Below are 21,161 nucleotides of genomic sequence, written 5' to 3' on the forward strand. Positions count from 1 at the left end.
TGCTCTTTATCCCTCACCTTCCTCTCTCTGCTTGAACAGGAAGTTGGACACAAACATGGAGGAAGTGGGATTTTGCTTGTTATGTCTTTGTAGTATGTCCTCCTCTTCAGAAAAATTCCCCAGTGGTATCAAAAGTGGGGACTTCTGTTTACACAAATCAAGTAGCCTCACTAAAATGACAGACAGTTTAGTGGATTTCTCCCAGCAGGTTCTCTTTAATAGTGCATTTCTGCTAATGTGCACAATTCTTTTTTTTTTTTTTTTTAACAAACACCCACAAACAACATTGCTTTGAATTGTCCTCTCTTATGGTACATGCATACACCCACCATTCCAACATACAGTATACCATTTTGATCAAGAATACAGGGCACCTCTTTTATTAGGTATTTTGGACCACGGTCAACACTAAACTACAATGAAATGCACAGAATTTTTCCTACTACAATCACAAAGCACACAGCATTAGTGAGCTTGTACAGTTATGTATAACTGCTGAAAATGCACAAATGAACACACATGCACACACCCACATCAAAACTACAACACTGGTATATGGATCTTCTTCTAGCTGTCTGTCAAAGATTTTGAGATGCTGTTTGTTAAACCTGCCACCAGATTATTGAAACACTAGTGATTATGTGGTGTTAATCTGGTGGCATGAGAGGTAGCAGCACACAAGAACTTTAATGGTTTCACAAATCTGGCCATTATCTGGTATGGCAGTTCATGTTACCACTCCCATCAAAGCCATGCTACGTTAATGCAAACTGTGTCGTATTCTCAGAAAGCTTGGACCAGACTTGAAGAAAGCTCAGAATGGTCAGCTCACATCCTTTCCAAAGGAAACATCTGTTTCTGCTTCCTCCCTTCAACAGTCAAACGCCCGCATCACGAGCACTGTGATCAGAGGGACCAGTAACAATGTGACGAGCCTTTTCTACAGTGGCATGGAGATCCTCTATGCTTTCCTGGAACGTCTTTGATCAGTGAGGTTTTCTTATGTCTAAAGAACGCAACAACATCCAATGTTCAGGGAATTATGTGAAGTAGACTTTATGAACTCTTTGACTTAACCCTTGAATACATCAGTTTTCAATACATTATCACCATATATATCTGTTACATTCAGGTTTATCATATTCTTATCTGTGTACTTTGCTGACCAATTCACTTGGCATTATCCACCAAGCTGTCACCTTGTCTTAGTTCTAATTTATGGGTAATCTGAACCCAGTTTTTATCTCGGTGTACAGTTTCTAATAGTAAATCCATGTACTTTCTTTAGGCATAAAAAAAGAATGAAGATATCATTACACATCAGTATCACGATAACAGTAATGGTTAAAGAATAGTACAGTCATACAAAATACATGCATACAGCCAAAAACAAAAACAAAAAAAAACAAAAAAAATACAGCATTTTTGGGGGGGAGGGGGTTGACACCAAACAAACAAAATGGCTTCCTGATGCACATTTTGGAGGTCAAAGATTACAGCTTACAGACACTTCACAAGAGCAGCTCTACCAGCACAGGAAGAAAGGATATGGATGAGCTCCATGCAGAGAGGTGGTGTGGGAAAATCTTAGGATCTGAGAAAACCTGGCTGCTGGGAGAAGTGCCGGGTGATTTTACTCATCCAAGCGGCCGTCCAGGATGCTCTCGAAGGAGAAGGGCACAAACTTGAAGCCCTGGCCTGTGTAGAACTTGTTCTGGAACTCCACCCTGGGTGGCAGACAAAAGACAGAGGCCACTTTGGAACACAGTCATCTGTAGCGGTTATTGCACAGGACTTCCACATTTGTTCTGAAAAGCAGTTAGGTTTGCGCTGAATAATACAAAACTGAGAGACGGATACACGCTAGCTAGGAGTCGTAACTGCATTCTGCCTCCCTCTCTGCATAGTCTGAGCTAAATGCAGTTCTAAAAAGCATTCTCAGATCATTATATACAAATATTCAATAAAGAGCAGTGTGTGGTCGGTTTGTTCTTCTGGTGCAACACTCTGATTTCCTTATTTAGAAATGAAGTTCATGGTACTGTTGTCCAGCTTTTACAAGCAGCATAATGTACACTGAAACGGGATGGTGCGTGCTAATAAAACACTACTTACACACACACCATTACACATACATGAATGCACAAATGCATGCCTCTAACCCTTAGAACAGCTCTGTATGGTATTTTTAAACCCTTTGAAGGGTAGGAGAACAGCACCTACAGATCACCTAAAGACTAGACATTTGGCTTAGTGCTGCAGCAAATCCAAAGCGAAGAAAGATGCAAGAAGTGTAGGAGAGGGGGAGAAAAGGAGGTGCACTCCATATTCCCACTCTTAGTGGAATGATGTTAATGTCCACTGTCCTGTGTGTTCCCCTTTCGCTATGTGAGTTTCACTGTTAGCCTTTCCTGTAACACTGAGGTGGACTCTCTTTTTTCCAGTGTGAATGTTTCTAGTTTTTCCACAGGCATTCTCTTAATTGTTCGGTTCATGGCAAGTTCATGACCTGCGATGTGGGTCATGGAATGTGGTGTGACTGTTCTTCTGCTTGAGATAGAAAACATTCGGTCATACTTTGCGGGAAACCTCCAATCAGCTACTACCGAGAGAGTCTTTATATTCATGGAATGATTTTGGTTGTAGTACATGGATTACAGTATAACAGAAGGGCTAATGAAAGCAACTTCGTTCCTGGCAGGTGCACCCCAGTAAACACTGGGAATGAGATCATCACAAATTCCTCTGAAGTTGATGCACTGTCACCCACCAACTCTCACGTTAATTTCAGAAGCCATAGCAATTTATCATCAAGCCTGTCTTAGAAAGTGAACTGGGTTGTCTTAATTTTGGTGAGTTTGACAACCATTGCACTCTCACACCATTAGAGCACAGCATAACGTATTTTTAAAGGATGTAGGTGTGTGTGAATGTGAGAGAGAGAGAGAGACTTACCAGTGCAATCGCAGAGCATGTAAGAATGCTGAAAGCCCCTCCATGACAAGCAGGATGCACACTGTTAGTGTAGCAAAGATGGGGAAAATGATAGATAGGCCGAAGAATCCGGCACCACTCCGAGATGCCAGACCCAGGTGCATAACCATTCCCCATAGCACCTCAGACAGCTCTGTGTGTGAGAGAGAGAGCAAGCAAGAAAGCAAGCAAGCTTGATTGTTTAAGAAACGAAGCAAAGACAACTTGTAGAGGAAACGCTAATATTTTCAAAAGCACACTTTCAAAAAGTGGTAGGGACAAAATCAGCCATGCCAGGTAGTGGTGGGGAAGTGTCCCCAGCGTAAATCTCGCCTGTGCCCACAAGCAGTTAACAGCGTGACACCACAAGCAGTAAAGAAGTGAAAGCTTAGACATACGCACCACTCAGGGGCTTGTTGTTCTAGACTCTACTCATACATGAGCTGTTATAACAGGACAAGTGAATCTGAAGAAACTACAAGCAGGACTATATTGCTTAAATCTTTCTCCTGTATGCCATTTGTTGAGCTTTTTCAACAAATGCCATCACTCCTTCCTCAGATTAGTTTAGCCACCTTGGATTTGTTTGCTCAACCATTGCTAACATTACAAAAAAAATGTGCCTTAATTTTTAAGGCCCACAGATATAATAAGTAGATTAAAAACAGAAGAACAGCAGTAAGTCGTAACATTAATTCTAGGTACGGGTGGAACATGGTATTGGTTGATACTCGAGAGCAGTATTGGTATTGGATCAGTCACAAAATGAATGGTATGGGTGCAACTCTAGGCTGTGAATGTGGAGTACTCACGTGCATGGGCCAGACTCAGGGCCCAGAGTCGCAGGTAGGAGGCAGTGTTGGAGATGCAGCCCAGACAGTACTCAATTGTGTGGATGGCCTGGTGAACTGCTACGTCTCCAAAGTTAAACTACAGGCACAGAAGGCGCAAGCATCGATCAATCTGTCTACACTTAAATATACACACACACACACGAACACACGCACACTTACACGTACAGAATCCAATTTATGGCTCTAGATTTTGTAATCAGTGGTAGTTCATTGTGTATTCTATGCAGACACATTTAACTTATTTTAGCTGTGTATTGTGTGTATTGTCAGATTTTCGCCATGTTGATGTATGACTCAAGAAGTTGTAGATAACCACAATCATCAATACTGAAGACTGAAAGGATCTTAAAGGTAGAAGAGAGCCATTTTGTTCCTCAGGATAATTTTATATCAGTAAGATTTACTCTGATATTCTGAATAGTTTATGTAAAAGATTAGGCTGATAAAACAACATTTTTGCCTAAAACATTTTTGCTCATGTTTATGGAGTATCACTAATTCTGGAGGATATTGTATGGTCTATTACAATGACTACCAACAATTACAAAATCCAGGACTGTACTTTGGATTTCAAGATCCAGAATGGAAGACCTCTGTTACAGGTTTTCTTTACTGGTGTATTATAGACCATATGCCATCTTTTACCAAGCATATTTTGTCAATCACCCTTTACTCTGTTCAGCAATGGTCCATGTCTGAGAACCAGATGACTCTTGACCCATTCTCAACAGCAGCATTCACATGATGGCATAGCAGTTGGTGTTGTGCAGACAGAAGTTTATAAAGCACCGCACCATTGCTGGCACTTTACGCATGACACCGTCATGACAGGGTTGACATATCCAGTCAGTAGTGGTCCTATACACCAACCAGCTGTTCATGGCAACAGATGGAATATGTAGGTCTTTAACTGGACTTTAGGGACTTGGGCGGGGGAGAAAGCAACACTAGCATATAATAATCAGAGTTTTTGGACACGCAACAACTTATTCCACATTATCAAACCCCCATTTATCCTCCCTGCATTATAAGAATAATAAAAAAAACAGAATAATGATCTTTTCTTTCATGAAGCGATAAACATGCAGTTCCTGAAAGTGCTATTTTCCATCATGATATCCTCTCATTGAGTCTGCTACAGTGAGTCATTTCTGCTGAAAACAATGGTGCGGTGGTGGACAGACTAACCCTTTTTCCCAACCTTCATCTGACCTGTGTAGCCCTCTTTCGAACAAAACAATCTCCCCTTTCTAATTCTGATGACCCATCTGGGTACCTTCTTCTCAAAGGAGATTTGACATCTTACGCACAGAGATAAAGTGCACATTTTTCCTATAATCATCTGTGAACGTACGACTTGTGACGCATCCCCAGGCAGAAAGCCATTTCCCTCTTCCCACCTGACTGTCTTTGTTCAGGACGCCTGTATGACTTCATCAGCCTCAGGAAAAACTGCGCTAACGCGCTCATTGTTTTCAGACCACTGAGGGAACAGTAACGTGTGTGCTAGTGGAATTACTTTATGACCCGAACCTGAACTAAACTCTCACAGTGCAAGGCCTTCTACAATGGGTTCCAAGAGTTATTTTGCTTTATTTCTTTAAAAAAAAAAAAAAAAAAAAAAAAAAAAATATATATATATCATGTTTGTTCACTACAAGACAGATTTGTTAAAATGTGGTTATTTATGCACATGGAATCTCAACTGCGTAAGGGTGACAAGCATAGAAATTTGCTTTTACTGTCATATATAAATTGTACACATTTTACTGTCTAATAACTTGTTGGTATTCTAGTTATTCTGATCTTAAGATGAAATCAAGGAAAATATCCATTACACTTATTTCGGGTTGACCTCTGGTACAAGTAGATCAAATGCATGTGTATGAAGGACGCATAAAAGACACGCACACACGCACACTCACATACACACATGCACACATCTCTTACCGGTTCTTCGTCTGAGTGCTTGAACAGAAACAGAAAGTGGAGTTAGTCATGTGGTTTATGTAGAATGTAGAACATGGACTTAGAACATGGATCAAGATGAAACCGTTATGAGGAACAATCACTCATAACTGTGGTAAACAAGGCAAGCCATACATTATACAAAACCAACAGCAAACAACTTCAGAAGATCACACATATACTAACACTCTAATGTACTAACAGCTACTATTTCCTCTTTCACATCTTCCTGAGGCTAGCTTTTGTCAGCAGAACACGAGCAGCATCTGTGGTGCTCAGAGCTAATGGTGAAAATATTTTTCCACACTCCAGTAGCTGGAATGCATGGAGTTGGTGAAGTTCCCCACTAGGGAAGAACAAATCCCTTCGTTTACATTTTTCAAATGGCGGAAAACTCCTCCTTCTAATCTTCTCCTCTCCCATCCCTAATTCTTCTCATCCATCCCTCCTCTCTGCCTTTCTCCAAGCAGCTATATGGCCAGAAGGGAACACAACGCAGCATATTTATATGGCCAAGTTTGATAAGAGTAGTAATATACATCACAGTATGAGATCTTACTCTGGCATATCTCTTGTTATCACTTTAACTCTACAGTACAGGAGGGAGTCTTGGGCTCACATGAGGGTGAAGACTTCCTTTACTTAAACTCTAATCTGTTTGTGCACACATGACAAATGTACAGGACACATTAAAATGTCTGCATGAAAAATCACAGGAAAAAGTCAATTATGATTGTTCCTCACATAACCAGGGTCCATCTAAACCTAAAGTTTGTATGAAATAAATATGGATTAAATGAAATAAAATCCAAAACATTAGGTGTGTGGAGTAAAATAATCCCAAATCTCATTGCACATAATGCATCAACAAATGTCTCCCCCCCCCCCAATCTCTCTCTCTCTTGCACATTATCTGCTTCACAAGAAACGTCATTACCATATTGCCGCCTCCTCAGTAACAGCTGCAGCCACTAGCTCCACCTACCTCGTCTCCATCCTCGGAATGCTGGGATAGCTGGTCATGCTCGATGATCTCAGCTTCATCCTCGGTGGGCCCGTTCCCAACCCGGACGCCCCCGAACTTCTGCGTGCCCTGTTGAGTGAGTCCGGTGGGTGAGCTGGTGCCTGCCTGCTCTAAAGATTCTAGTTTCTCAGCAGGGGTTTCCTCCCTCATCTGGGACTAAATACAAAACCCAACAAAGTCTGAATGGTTCACAGCATGCCACAGGCTCTTCGTGGTGGGTGCGTGGGTGTGCCTGTGTGCGCACAGCATGGCTTCTTGGGGCACCTACCAAACACTTGGTGAATTTATTTTATGTGTTATTTCATTTATCTGTGTAGCATGTTTTATAAGACTCAGTCAGTATTAATAGTTGGATTGTGCTTCTTTTATTTCATTTTCCCCTCTTTTTTATGAGTTATGAGCACCGAACAAAGAATAACCGCTGCAAAGATCCTGACCGGATAAAATGAACCAAGTCGGAGAGTTTTCACGTAAACTGCACATTTTATACACATGATGCTGACATTGGTTCAGCACTGCCAATGTAAGATTATGCCACTTCAGCTTGCTGTTTAATTAGAAAGGTCTTTGAGGATTAGCCACAGATATGACTACAGCTTTTTATCATCCTTGCCACACTTACACCATTGTAGTACTGAGGAAATTAAACCCTCTTTAAAACCACCATGCACTCAATGCACTTATCCATTAAGTCAACCTACTTATTTGCTCTAGCGGATCTCAAGAAACAATACGCACACTCTGTGAAGAGTGGATAGGAAACTGGAATGAAGAAAAATCTACTGTGTGATTTAAAACTAAACAGCTCGGTAGGTGCCCCATTGCCAAAACCAGTACTAGCCCTTTTACTGAGGAACAGTATAAACAGTATAAAGCTTTTCATGTATCTAATCTATTGTACGCGATATGTATGCAATAATGTAGGAGAGTCCAAAACCAGCCCTGGTGTAGGGCCCCACAGCTCTTAACAGTTCAGAGGTTTCTCTTCACCAACATGAGCAGTTCAGCTCTGGACAGCCCAATCATCAGATGAGTTAGAGTGGAGAAAACCGGCACACGCTCCGGCTGGATTTGGACGCCTCAATGACAATGGCACAACCGAGTTCCATAAAAATAGAACACGGTCTTTTCGCTTTGCAAAAACCTGTGGCATACTCTAAGTGGCATGTGAAAGTCAAAATGGCACCAACGCAAAGTTTACAGTTCGCAACAGAACAAATCCGGTTCTCCTAAACCGAACCTAGAGGACCAACTAAACATACTCAAGATATATGTTTAATCAATTTGATTAAAATTCACAGCATCAAAATGATTTCCCCAAGATGAGCAGGAAACAAAATGCTGCAATAATAATAATAACAAAGCCTGGTAAGAAAAAATAAGGTCTCTGGTGCAGGATTGGGAGAAATGGACAGAAGAAGAGAAAGCAAGGGAGAAAGTCAGCTCAGGTAGTATGGGAACATACCAGGTGCTTCTTCCAGAGGTACTGGCGACGAAGCACCATGGTCTTAACCACCAGCATACAGGGCACACAGGCCAATGCGATTACAACCAATAGAGACTGGATCCCCACCTGCAGGGAGAGAGACAAGTCATCTCAGTGTGCTCATTAAAGGTGTAAACATGAGCACATGTCAAAATCAGAATAATGCACAAGTTTTCCAGAGTAAGTTTATAGTTCTAAGGGAGATATCAATATTTTGCCGGTTTGAAATGAATATCCTTTATATAGCGTTGAAAGACTCCAACAACATATTGACCTCTTGCAATCTCTTAAGTGTGTCCAGGTGCTTAGATCAGCTACAAATGTTCTGGCAGCACAACTGTAACTATTGCAGGGTCATGCCTTTAGAGCAGTGGTCACCAACCACTCGATCGCAACGGACAGGCTGATCTCCCACATCTCCCGTGTCCCATCTCATCAGCCATATGAGTAATATGACGGTTGTAGTTATCACATTTACCATAGCTCTTTCCCTCTGCAGCATGCTTATTAGCTAGCTGGTAAAGCAAGTTTATTACAACTAGAGGATGTTTTGCCTCTTTCTCCCCTTGGCTTAGAAAAAAAAAAAAAAAAAAAACAGTTGAGGAGAGGCTATCAAAAAAGAGAGAGTAGAAGGTACAACTTTTCACCTGGAGCAGGAGAATGAGGTTTATTTATTGCGGTTAAGGACTATGTGCATGAAAGCCTCTGTCAGCAGTGTAGCTTTGCCCAGAAGACGTAGCTTAACTCAACAACGCATCTGGCGTTCAAGGACACCTATCTTCCGAGAAGTTAAATTCGATCAAAAAAAAAAAAAAAAAAAAGGGTGAGAGATGAAAGCTTCGCTAATGGGCACAAAAATAAGTTTTACCAGATCACTAGAAAATGGAGAAAAATATACTGAATCTTATTTGTGTGTTAGCCACCCAAAGCATGCACACACACTAAAACGTTCACAGATGCAGAAGAGGTGATGGCAACTGTACCAGCTGTATGATTTACATAAATGAAGACTATTGGGACATGGACAGTTTATTTTAATGTAGCCTAAGTCTACCATTTAAGATGGTAAATCTTTAATTTGTTCAGATTTCAAAAGGTAATCTTCTAAAAAAAGGTTGGTGGCCACTGCTTAAGAGATAATATAATGTGTTCTCATATGATACATGTAAAGAAGTTTACACTTGTTGGGGGGGTCAGTATGTTGTTTGGTTGTGTGAATGTATTTTTTACTTGTCCTCTGTATAAAGGTTTGTTGGTCGGATCGCTGTAGTTAAAGAGAAACATGTTGATGAAGGCGATGAGGATGCTGGGAGCATCTTTGGAAGTGGCTGCATCATAGGCTGTCCACTTATAGAAGACCAGCAGGATGAGATAACCAAAGAGGCTGCTCATGAACACGATCTCAGGGATGAACCCCAGGAAGATGTTCAGGGGCTTCTTAAAGTATCTGAGGACACCCAGATTGAGGAACATACTCAGGAGCTGAAGAACTCTAGCACGTTCTTAAAGCAAGAGCTATAGACAATTCCTATAGACAAATAAATCAGAACTTCTGTTTTCTACATTTATATCACTTATATTGTGTACAATTTATTTTTAGGTTTTATATTGTGACTTGAGAGGGAACATTGAATTGAGCTGTGCATCTGTGTGGTGTTCAAGTGGCTTTAGGTCACCAGGAGTCAAGCAGTATCTATCGTTATCGTTATGATGAAATAAGGTAAACACAGTCCAATACCCAAGAGGAAGCCAGAAAGACTTTATAATAGATTTAGCTCATAATAGGCCATACTGAACTTACAGTACTATCTAGTACCAATAGCCATGTGTCTAAATTCTGACAAGGGACGGAAGTGGAGACATCTCCAAAGTTAGTCTATCTGTCATAGCTGCATTCTTTTTGCATTAGTAGGACAACTAGCTGACTCTATACTATATTATTGAGTTCCTTCAAGGGCAAATGGGTTATACAAAGGGATAGGGGGATACCTAGTGGCAAATAAAACAGAATTAAAGTGAGTTAGGAAACTTTGTGGAAGACAGAGAAAAGAAGGATAGCCTCCTGTAGGTTATAAGAATGATGCACCATCAGCAGCTAGTCAGTATTCACTCTCGAGACCAACATCCTTTATTGCTCAGATTGGTTTACAATAAAGTTCATTTTGAATATTTGTTGTTTTGCCTATCCTCCGATCTACGTGGGAGACAGAAGAGTCTTCCATGACAAATCCCAATTACATTTGGATTTCAAGCAGATTTTAAAATGACAATGAATATAACCTCTTAACTGAGAAAACATGGTCACTCAATGATTATCATTTTAAAAAGTAGTGCATTGGCAATTATACGAATGAAGTAACATACACACATACACTTGTACTCACAGATGATTGAAGAGTGAGAGAATGATTCCAAACAGCATGTGAATCACACCCAGAATCACTGACATCTTCATTTTAAAGGAGTTCAGGAAGGTCAGCTTGTTTGTGGCAATGTTCCAGATCTAACCGATAGGACAAAATCTGATAAGTTCAAAGTCCTTTCCTTATGTGGGTTGGATGTGTGTATGTGTGTGTCTTACTGGGTCGATGCCCAGAGGATATGGTCCGCCAAATACTCCAGGAACAACAGGGTCAAGCTGCAGAACTGCATTTTCATTGAGAGTCTCAAACCTATTCACACACAGACATAGACACAGACACAGACATTACTCTTATGGATAGACTGAAGCACCTTCTACCTTTCAGTTTTTTTAATTACTTTAAAGTGAAGGTGGCACACTAATTACTTCATAGAAATTACAAAGCTCGTCTTTTAGCATAATGCCCGCAATCACCATCACACACGTCCACTCTACCATACTCATGCCTGTCATGCCTTGTTTAGCGACAGCCCACAAAATGTAGACCTCAAGCTAAATCAGATCTCATATGACCCTCAAAACAGCCACTCACTGAGGCCTACATTGCCCAGGCCTGACGGACTGATTATCAGGTTAATAGATTATGAACTGCCTTAACATTGGCCAAGATGAAGCAGCCATCCATGAGCCTAAGCTTACCGATATACTCTTTGACTAGCTGAAATACTTACGACCAGTTGCCTCCTTTGGCACCAAACATAGGCTTGACGCTCCAGCCTGAGCCGAACATGTTGAGGGATTTAGAGAAGCAGTCGTTGTAGATCAGGCCAGTGTAGACGGAAAAGATTCCCATAAGTAGGATTATATATCGGCCTGCGAACACCATGTTAAACATCTGCATCAGCAGTCCAAGACAGAGATGGAGACATAGAAAGAGACAAAGAACCAACTGTTAGAGGAAACTTATTTTAGCCTCTCAAAAACTGCTTTTTAGTAGAACCAGAGAAGCACTTTTACAGTCCAAGTGTGGCTTATATTCAGTGACATATTAAGATAGTTACTTTAGCTTAACATGTTATGTGGTTTTACAATATAACTATGCCAATTATCCATGCAAAGACAAATAAATGATAATAATCATAATAATAATGCGTTATGAGCTCAGACCTCATTGTCGCTCTTCTGAGCAAGCAGACGGCTCTCTCTGATGACGAGGTAGAGGGCAGCACAGGTCATCAGCACGCCATGACCCATGTCCCCGAACATCACGGCAAACAGGAAGGGGAACGTAATAATGGTGTAGGGCGCTGCAGGAAGCCGGGACAAAAAGACAACAAAACAGAAGAACTGAGGAAAATGCAGCAAGAGATCATGGAAAAGACAAAAACTTTTCAGGTTTATGTTTTTAGACAGAGTCACCTAGAATATCATTGAAGCTGTACTTCAATGTTACAAAGTCCAACTGGAAAAAAAGGTAACTAGCTGAGAGTGTCTGACCAACATTTCACTTAGTGTAGTTTTAATGCAAGCGTGACATTAATGTTTCCATGATACCTGGGTTGATCTCTCTGTAGGTACCGATTCCATAAGCATCCACAATGTTCTGGAAGCCAGAGGTAAATTTGTTCGTCTTGTTGTAGGTGGGCGGAGTCTGTTTGGTCTGCATTCTGTTCAAGATAGAGGGAACCGTGGAGCCACTCCTTTCCTGCAATTAAAGCAAACAATTAAAACAGACAATGCCAACAAGGTCTGTACCTAGTGCTTCAATCATTTAGGAATCTTTCATTCTTTTGCTGGGTGTATTTACATTAAAATGGTTACATTTATGTTATAATCATCATCTTTAGCCAAAAACAAAGTTCCCCATTCATGTCCTCATTGTTTACCATAGGCTGACAAATCACATGATTGGCTGAAATAAGTGCAGAAGAACCATAAGCGATTGGTTGAAATCAGCCATAGAACAGCAGTGAAAGTGATTGGCTGCCTCACCGTGCCTCTTCGTAGCGCAAACTGGATGGAGTCCAGGTCAGAGACGGGGCACCACACTTCAGCAATCAAACATTTCTGGGTGACATCAATGTTGCAGAGGTTCAATGTGTGGTAAATTGCCTTCATCTTCCTCACTTTGATGAACCATACGCGCATGGTTTTGGCGGCAGCCTGAAGGACCCTCTGTCGGTGGTCCTCTGTTTGGTTCAGCACCTGCATTATAAAACATGGAAGTGGCAAAAAATCCAATAATGCAACAGCATGAATGCAGTATCTTGAATGGGAGCGCAATCCTGTTACCTAGCTCTCCAATCGAGTAATATAAGCAGAGTTCTAAAACTATTGTACAACTGTTTGCTATTGGATTTTGGATCGGTTTCCTGCCATTTAAAAAATGTCAATTTTAGAGGACAAAATAAAAAAAGTAATGTGCATCTTGTGCTAGCATAAGCCATACTCCACTGCAGTGGATGTGGGACTGCCATTTTTAACATTTAATCATTTAGCATTGAAGACTGTGCCCAATCCTCCCTCCATCTGAAAGAAGGTAATACTCTACCATTCTAGCTTGGTTGAAGTTACACTATATTTTTAAACAAAGGACCTCAGGGGACAGAAATCATATTCATGCATATCATATATATGCATCATATACCAAAACAGAAGACCACACTACATGGACTACATCTGATTTATAGATTACTGCATAACAGGCCATCTGTTAGGTTTCAAAAAGCAAGATGAAATCACATACTGTATGCAAATGTGCAGATGTATGCAAGACTTCGATGATGCGGTTCATTAAAACAGTTAGGACTAGGGCATGACACAGGCATACCATCTGCAGGTCGTCTATGCGCGTGTTGACCCCAGCAGCCATTTCCTTCCGCTCCTGTGGGGTCTCAGGGCAGGGGTAGAGAGACGCACGGAATCTGGGACACAGAGTCGTGGTTAAGACAGGTGAACAATGGTAAGGAACTGAGGAATGTGTTGAAATTGTAATGACTATGGGAGATTCAGTATAAATAAGATCTGGAAAGCTGCTCCTAGTTCTAAGATCTTATATCATAAATATAAAACATTATGGGTGAATTTCAGTGTCTCCTTCAATCCTACAGAATCTGAACCCTATGATCTAAATTTACATTATGATTCTAGGTTGATTAAGAAAAGTTGAGTAAAACCCAGCCAAAACCTTTTCATGTATGATATGGGAAGCCCAAGTCTGATCTCTGGCCATTGTAACAGTGTATCCCTGATATTTTATTTTTATAGCATTTTTTAAATAGTAGCTTAGGGATCCCTGCATACCCTTACATAAAATATATACGGCAAGGCAAAATGAATGTCAACAGAAGCAAAATGTTATTTTGGCTTCCCTGGTTAAAGATCCCCTACCCTTCACAGATCTTCTTCACTCTGTTCTTCAACTGGTCTCCTTGGAAAAAGATGATGAACACTGACTTGTGTACCTGATCACCCTGCAAGGATCAAAAAGCAAGCATAACCTTTACATCAGATTATACAACTATTACATTTCAACACAAGTGATAACCAGGTTTGTCCAAAACAGATAGTGCTATATAAATCTATATATAATCAGTGAATGAAGTAATGTTTTACACGCAACCTTGACATATTAAGATATAGACAGTATAAATGAATGGAAAGGTAGCACTCACTGTTGTGGGGTCCTCGAGGGGGTCCTCAATCTCAGCCTGTCGTAGAAACACATTGCCACGGCAAACTCTCCACAGCATGCGCTCAAAGGTGGGGATCCGCTCGCGGTTTATCACCCCAGCAACAAACCTGCAGAGCCAATCACTGCTGGCTGAACTCTCTCTATCAGTCAAACTACTATTGGTTGACTACGAGAATTGGACAGCTGGGAGGGATGAGACTGCGACAGTGGCCCCTGATCAAACGACTCACCCAAGCCGCAGTGGTGTCCCTCTCCCAGCCTCACTGGGGTCCAGCAGAGAGGAAGACTCCTCCAGCAGGTTGGGATCCTCCATCTGGTAATGATAAACACTAACTTCGCAACTGCATATCACGATCAGTGTCAATAAATCACGTTGCTAGAAACCTACAAAATCATGCCTGCGAAACATGTTGCTGGACACCAGTAGCATCCTACTGTCATGGGTTCTCACACTATTGCACATAGCAAAAATAGAAGACAAAGGACACAAATACTCCTTTGTTCCTTGTTTTAGATGCAAACTTTAGATGCTGAAAGATCTAACTGTACTCTATACAAACACTCCAAGTTTGCCGATCCCCACTGGCAGGAATGTGTCAAGACTAAGCTTGTGTGCTTAGGTTCAACCTCAGGGTGTTGTGAATTGTATAAAGTACTAACTATATTCAGAAAAGGGGAAAAAGTGGTTGTTTTGGGGCCCTTTGATCGGAGAGGAAGATCTGACCTCATCAAAGAACTGCTGGGTACGTCTCAGAATGTGCTTAAGCTCAGTCAGTTCAAGAAAGTTCTTCTTCAGGGCCTCCTGGTTGGTGTTGATCTCCTTGAGCTCATTCTCCAGCTTCTCAAATGTTGCCTAGAAATCCCAAATGAAGTCCCAAATAAAAATGCAGCACGAGTCTAAACCACAGTACGTGTGTAATGATACAGTGAACATACCTCAAGGTCAATCATGTCTCGTGGAAAAGGAACCTCTGGATTCTCACCGGTGTCCACCGTAGGGATGTTTGCTTTTTTAATCTCCTTCTCCACAAACCCTGTGGAATACAGCAGCAGTATGATGTGTGACTTCTTGAAGGACACACGCTACATTTCTTAAAAACATACAAAAACAGGACATAAATGAAGGGGATCAACTTTGTTTCTTTGCCAAAAACCTACAAGTAGCGTTTTACTTAGAGCAAGAGTGAAATTGGCTAATATTTAGGTTTTAGTTTGATATTATGTTAGAAACGTGAAAACTCAAGGAGCCCTTGATCTCAAAATATCTATACACAGTGAGCCTTATGGAACAATTTCTTTTGGATGTATTCAGTAAAATGGTTGGGTTTGTGACTCACTTAGCTTTCTATCCATCTCTTCACATCGCCTCACTTCATTCACAAACTTCCTCTGGAAAACGTTTACATCAGGATTGAGCTGCACATCACACAGACAATGATACATGGTTACATTTCAGCATACTGTTGGAGAACACAGTGTGACAGGACTCCAAATAAACTGATTAAACTGTGTAAAACAAGACTGATATTTTGCTACCACAGTAATACCCAAGAAGGAAGAAGGGTAGAGAAGAAGAGACAGATACACAGATAGATCCCATTTCATAAAGAACATTACCACAGAACAGTAATGAAAATCTTCAGCCACATGATCTACTCACATCTCTAAACTGCACCATACCCAGTTCTCCCAGTTCACTGACACAGCAGTATGCTGCTTCTGACTGCAGGAACAGCTGGGCCAGAGTCATCTCCTCACTACGGAACAGCTCTCCCATGATGCCCGGTTGCGCACGCGTTTATCCAGCACAACGAAAGACTTAAACAGAATATTAAAAATGCATGTTTTAAGCTCAGTGCGGCCAAATTACAGAATGCAACGTCAACATGTGGATTCATTCATTTAATACACTTCAAGTAACCCTCAAGCCCCCACATATATGTTAAAATCATTCCTTGTTAGCGGTTAAATATCAGGCAGATCAGTCATATAACCTGTCCTCGGCACAGCGTCTAAACCCGTTGGGGGGTACATAATTGTTCTACTGACAAAAGTCGAGAACAATCTATCAAGACGGCACTGTTTACTGGGCTCTCACAAGGTTTCCCGTGCTTTCATGAGGAGGAAATAAATTAACCTTGATCTCTAGTGAAACCTTATGCTCCCTTACTATCGGATTTACTTTGCCTCGCTCTCCGAGTATATGAGCAACGGCGCTGGGTTACGGACTTGACCAGTGAAATTGTTACTGCTCTGTCTCCTTACTTTCTCACTGGCAGCAGAAACTTAAGCCTGGTGGAGCCGTAATGTATATCGGATTTCCAAATAAAAACTGACCAAACGGTACACGAACCCTACATCCTAATGACTCAGTGGCGTAGCTAGGAAAAGCCGCTTAATTTAACGAGCCTAGAAAAAATGGACGTGCCCCATGTACACCAATCGCCCCAATAGCCTACAACTCAAACATCAAACCGTCGTTATGCACAAGGGTTTCAATGTTTAGCTACCAGCCTAGCATGTGATCTACTCAAAAGATGTAGCCTGCAGCTACAAAACATTTAGCATCCAAACAATAACAGCAACCGGTATGTCAGCGTTAAATAATCGGGTCAGCACAGCTCCCGTTATCGGATATCACTCAAAGAGAACAACACTGCCACTCGTACAGATAGCTACCTATATAGAGAAGGAGTGGGTTGAATGCTCGCGTATGTAGTGTTACACAGAGAGAGGGTAGCAGTTATAAAAATTATCCTTTAATTTTCTCTTGAAATATTCCTGTAGTTTACTTGGCTGACCACACATCGAACCGTATGCTATCTATTGCAGTATTTAATTTAGTGCCTAGAATAAGTTAGATATCGTAGGCCGGTCTATCATAGTAATGATTTATTTTGCCAAAAATAATAATTAAAACACCCCCTTCCAAAGTAATGCCACTTTATACTGTAGTTTCTATATGCGTGGTACATGAACCTTTCCTCATTCAATTTTCATTGGAAACTCAATCCCCTCTATCAATCATCCACCTCCCCATGATCACTGGTTAAAATCTATTGTTTAATTGGTGAATAAACAGAAATGGAGAGAATATGTAAGATAGGGTCCCTGTGTAAAAGATAGGGATACAATGTAAGAGATAGGGGCACTTGAGGCTGTGATCCAATAAGATGTAGACTCCAACAGATTCCAGGAATAACAATATTGACCTCAGTCTAAACCTAGGAACACACAAACATACTCTACTGCACCCTCAAACTCCCAGACCTCTGGTATGAAATACTATGTATACACACTATATGTAGTATAGTAGGTTATAATGGTGTACAATAGCAAAGGCAAAATTAAATAATTACACGAAATGACGAAAACACGACAAGCAGACCGACAGCTACAAGATCTATCAGTGGTTGCTTTCTGTCCTAATTCAGGGCTGTACAGCAAGCTCGAGCATAGGCTCGGTGCAGCAGCATCCCTCATCTCTGCTGCATCACCCTTTAAGCTTCAAGGACGCCATTACGAAGCTTCCGCATCAAGCCGCAGCTATGGTGACTGCGCACGGGATGAGACTGTGAAAATGAATGATGAGTGAAGGTCAGTACGACATGCGGTATCATTTATGCACATATTTATCTGATAATTCCATTGTTTTATGTCGAGGCATTATTCATATTTAAGCGAAAAAACAAACAAACAAAAAAAAACACTTCACGAAAAATAGCATTTTTAAAAACGACGAACTGGATACCAAACAGATAAGAACGTTATGCAGGTACTGCAAACCGTGACGAGGTTTGTCAAGACCAAAAAGAAAAAAAAGAGACTGACCACCTAGTTACTTTAATCATTTGTTTATGCAGATCCAATTACGGTTCAGGTGTCATGACGTTGCAGTCCTCTCTGACAGGGGTGAATGCTCAAGCGTTTTATCACAACCTCCACGGACGTATTTGTAGCTAACCTAGGCTACCAACGCACGGCTGACAGCTTACATCATACGCCAAGATAGCTTGACAGGCACTGATCACACGTTTATGCGTATTTCCTGAGTCAAAAGATGTTAAATTTTTAAGTCACAATGCAAAATTTAAATATGCCTACCCTGTCGGACGGCTTGTCTCACGGAGCACTACTGATGCGCTCAGCTGTCCTCCTCTCCTTACCCGGGTGGGTGGCTGTGACGTCATTAAGTCGGCGAGTATTCGGCACGTGATAAGATTATTCCAGGCAGCCTCCGGAACCCCGTGAGGCAAAGTCTGCCATGCATTGCATGCAACGCGCTTGCCTAAAGTTGTTCATATCTCTTTAAATTCTGGGGTTATGTTCGCCTGTTTGCCTAAAAAGATGCGCAGACATCTTACCTGAACATAGCCTGCTGGAACCCTTGATTTATGGATAGTCTAACAAAAAAAGAGACAGACGGAAATTAGTAATTGCAATAAATGGTGCTGAAATTTCTAAAACCTCAGGGTGTAGTTTAAACGTTATCCTGAAATTCTATATACGTTGCGAAAGATATACGTCAACAAATAAAAGTGCCCACTTAGGAAAAATATTAATAGCACTGCTCAACAGGCTGTAAAAGCGTTCTTTGCACTGGCGCAGTATCTATCCTGACCCTACCACGTAAGGTGTACTGAGGTTTGAAACAATTCAGTGGTGACCGCGGAGTTAATGTTAAACTCCAATTCAGGTGCAATTCAGTTTACTTAATGTTAAACTACAAGTGGACGAACTTGAAGTGCAAAAGTGCACAAGAGTCATATTGCAATGCTTAGCTTAGCTACAGAAATCTTAGAAAATGTAGCGGTTTTTAAAAATAGAGTCAATACATGTAGCCACAGGCAACTTCCTGAGGATTACATTGCTCCAGTACAGTAGGTGGTGTGACAGCATAAGTGCACGTCAGTAGCTGTGTAAGTCAGTATGAAGACATAGCACTTGCAGTGAGGCTGATGGTCTGAGTTTGTTATGCTGAGAACCGGGAGCCTTGCGGAAAGATTTGACCCCAGTGAGACATTGTGTCTGTTTTGGACACCGCACAGAATCGATTTCTTCAGAATGTTCTGTGCTGTTTCTTTAAGACCATTGGTACTAGTGAAAGTCTTGTACTCCAATTGCCACTTCTTTTACCATTTCATAAGAAACCCATAGAGATCATTCCAGTGTTCGGTAGCCTCATGAGTTGTAGGTGAAATAAGGCATTAATAATTCATATACTGTGGTGATTCGCAGGGTTAAGAAGTATAAAAAAGGACTGCTTTATCTGTGCAAGTATTTGGAAACATGACATTTTCTCAAAGTAACTCCAAACTCTCATAGGTGATATGCTTGTACTCAGCTGTACTAAGGGCTCCGTTGTACATGTGGAACATGTGAACTGTATTTGTATATAAACTGTATTTTGAATGAGAAAATTAGTATTATCTTAGTTTTCTTGATAATCTGTACTTTTATATTGCTGACTGTAGTAAATCTAGGTACAACCACTGTGATAAAAGGCAAAACTCATTCATAGGCCAGTAAACAGTACAATGTTGAGCTGTAAAGCTTGTAAAGAGAATAAATTATTCTTGTGACTCACATGATGTAACAATAATGGCACAAGGAGGCGTTCTAAAAGATGACCTTTATCACCATGGACATTTGTTTGTACACTAACAATTTTCACATGCTGTTTCAAATCATGGCACACCTCAGAATTGCTAGGATAACTCTCTTGAAGCCTGTCTAGTGGAATGTATTTGACCATGTTATGCCAAGTAGAAAGATCGTGTCCCAAATGTCAGTCTGTTCATAGATTGTGATGTTTTTTGCATTATATCTCTCTCCCCCCGTCTGTCATTGCGACATTAAAAAAAAAGCATACTTTGTGTGTGACTGGCTCAACTGTGCACTGAGCAAATGTCAGAGGCACAAAGGTCAAAGGAGTTGCACAAATGGAAGTTCCAGTTGGGACTGAGCGGTGAGACCTCGGCTTCTGTGCAGGGGACCAGGGGTAGACTGCAGTGGGTCGGAGCACAGCGGCAAGGTGAGATGCTGGGGAGAAAAATGTGACACAGGCCCTGTAATTAGCTGAGTGTATATTTAGCGTCGGTTATGACTCAGGGTATATATTTCTCTCTTTCTTTCCCTCTTTCTCCCTCTCTCCTACTCTCCTTGCTGAACTGCTTCTCACAGCCTCCCCACGCACACATACAAGCGAAATTAAATGGGCTAGAGGCTGCTGTTTGGAAAGCTGGTGATGATATCTGTTGCGTTCACAGCTCACTCTAGAGGTAAGTGAAATGCCAGCTGCTTGGTAAAAATGGTCACTGAGCAGAAATAAACTGCAAACTTCACCGTTTGTCTGACTATCAGTTCGTTGTGACAAGCAACACATTTTATACTGGAAACACTGGGTAGTACTAATGGAATTGTCTTCATGAACTGTTTTTCAGATTCATATCCACTAATGAAACTAAATAGTTCAAGCACACAAAGACATACTCACACACACTGCTCTCAAACACTCAGCTGTCAGCTTCCGAATCCTCTCTCTGTAGCTGTTCTCTCATTGTGTACTATGGAAAAAGTCATGGGAAGGAAGGACTTCTGGGATTTCATAAACTCTGGCGCTCTGGATCCACATTCCAGCCCCGGTTGTGTCTGCGCCTGCCTAGCACTGCTGCTCCGTCCACATCCTCGTGTTAAGTATTCCAAAAATCCCTATATAAGGCTTCCCCCGTACCACTGGGTGGAGTAGTGCGCGCGCGCGCACACACACACACACGAGGGGGAGAGATAGAAATAGGCAG

At 41.3% G+C, this 21,161-nt stretch overlaps 1 protein-coding gene across 6 annotated transcripts; it reads right to left on the minus strand.

Annotated features, from left to right (window-relative positions):
• Nucleotides 1-195: 195 nt before the first annotated feature.
• On the minus strand, nt 196-21,115 carry atp6v0a1b (ATPase H+ transporting V0 subunit a1b). Of its 6 annotated transcripts, none has more exons than XM_081714376.1 (24): nt 20,858-21,115; nt 20,234-20,403; nt 18,726-18,764; nt 16,022-16,179; nt 15,699-15,777; nt 15,298-15,395; nt 15,086-15,214; nt 14,592-14,674; nt 14,342-14,468; nt 14,058-14,140; nt 13,498-13,591; nt 12,660-12,872; nt 12,222-12,372; nt 11,835-11,974; nt 11,399-11,562; nt 10,887-10,977; nt 10,690-10,808; nt 9,536-9,752; nt 8,285-8,392; nt 6,781-6,975; nt 5,778-5,795; nt 3,786-3,903; nt 2,956-3,127; nt 196-1,727 (listed from the first exon to the last, which is right to left on the minus strand). In XM_081714376.1, the coding sequence occupies exons 4-24, from the start codon at nt 16,136-16,138 to the stop codon at nt 1,634-1,636; spliced, it is 2,610 nt and encodes an 869-aa protein (XP_081570502.1). In that variant the 5' UTR covers nt 16,139-16,179; nt 18,726-18,764; nt 20,234-20,403; nt 20,858-21,115; the 3' UTR covers nt 196-1,633. The 6 variants fall into 6 exon arrangements, with proteins under 6 accessions (XP_081570502.1, XP_081570520.1, XP_081570499.1 ...); XM_081714394.1 differs by having other exon boundaries at nt 6,781-6,888; nt 19,949-20,403; XM_081714373.1 differs by having other exon boundaries at nt 19,949-20,403.
• Between the last annotated feature and the right edge of the window lie 46 nt (nt 21,116-21,161).

The sequence above is a fragment of the Electrophorus electricus genome, chromosome 1 (assembly GCF_041902795.1).
Source record: "Electrophorus electricus isolate QZ-2024a chromosome 1, ASM4190279v1, whole genome shotgun sequence".
In the NCBI taxonomy this organism is placed as follows: domain Eukaryota; kingdom Metazoa; phylum Chordata; class Actinopteri; order Gymnotiformes; family Gymnotidae; genus Electrophorus; species Electrophorus electricus.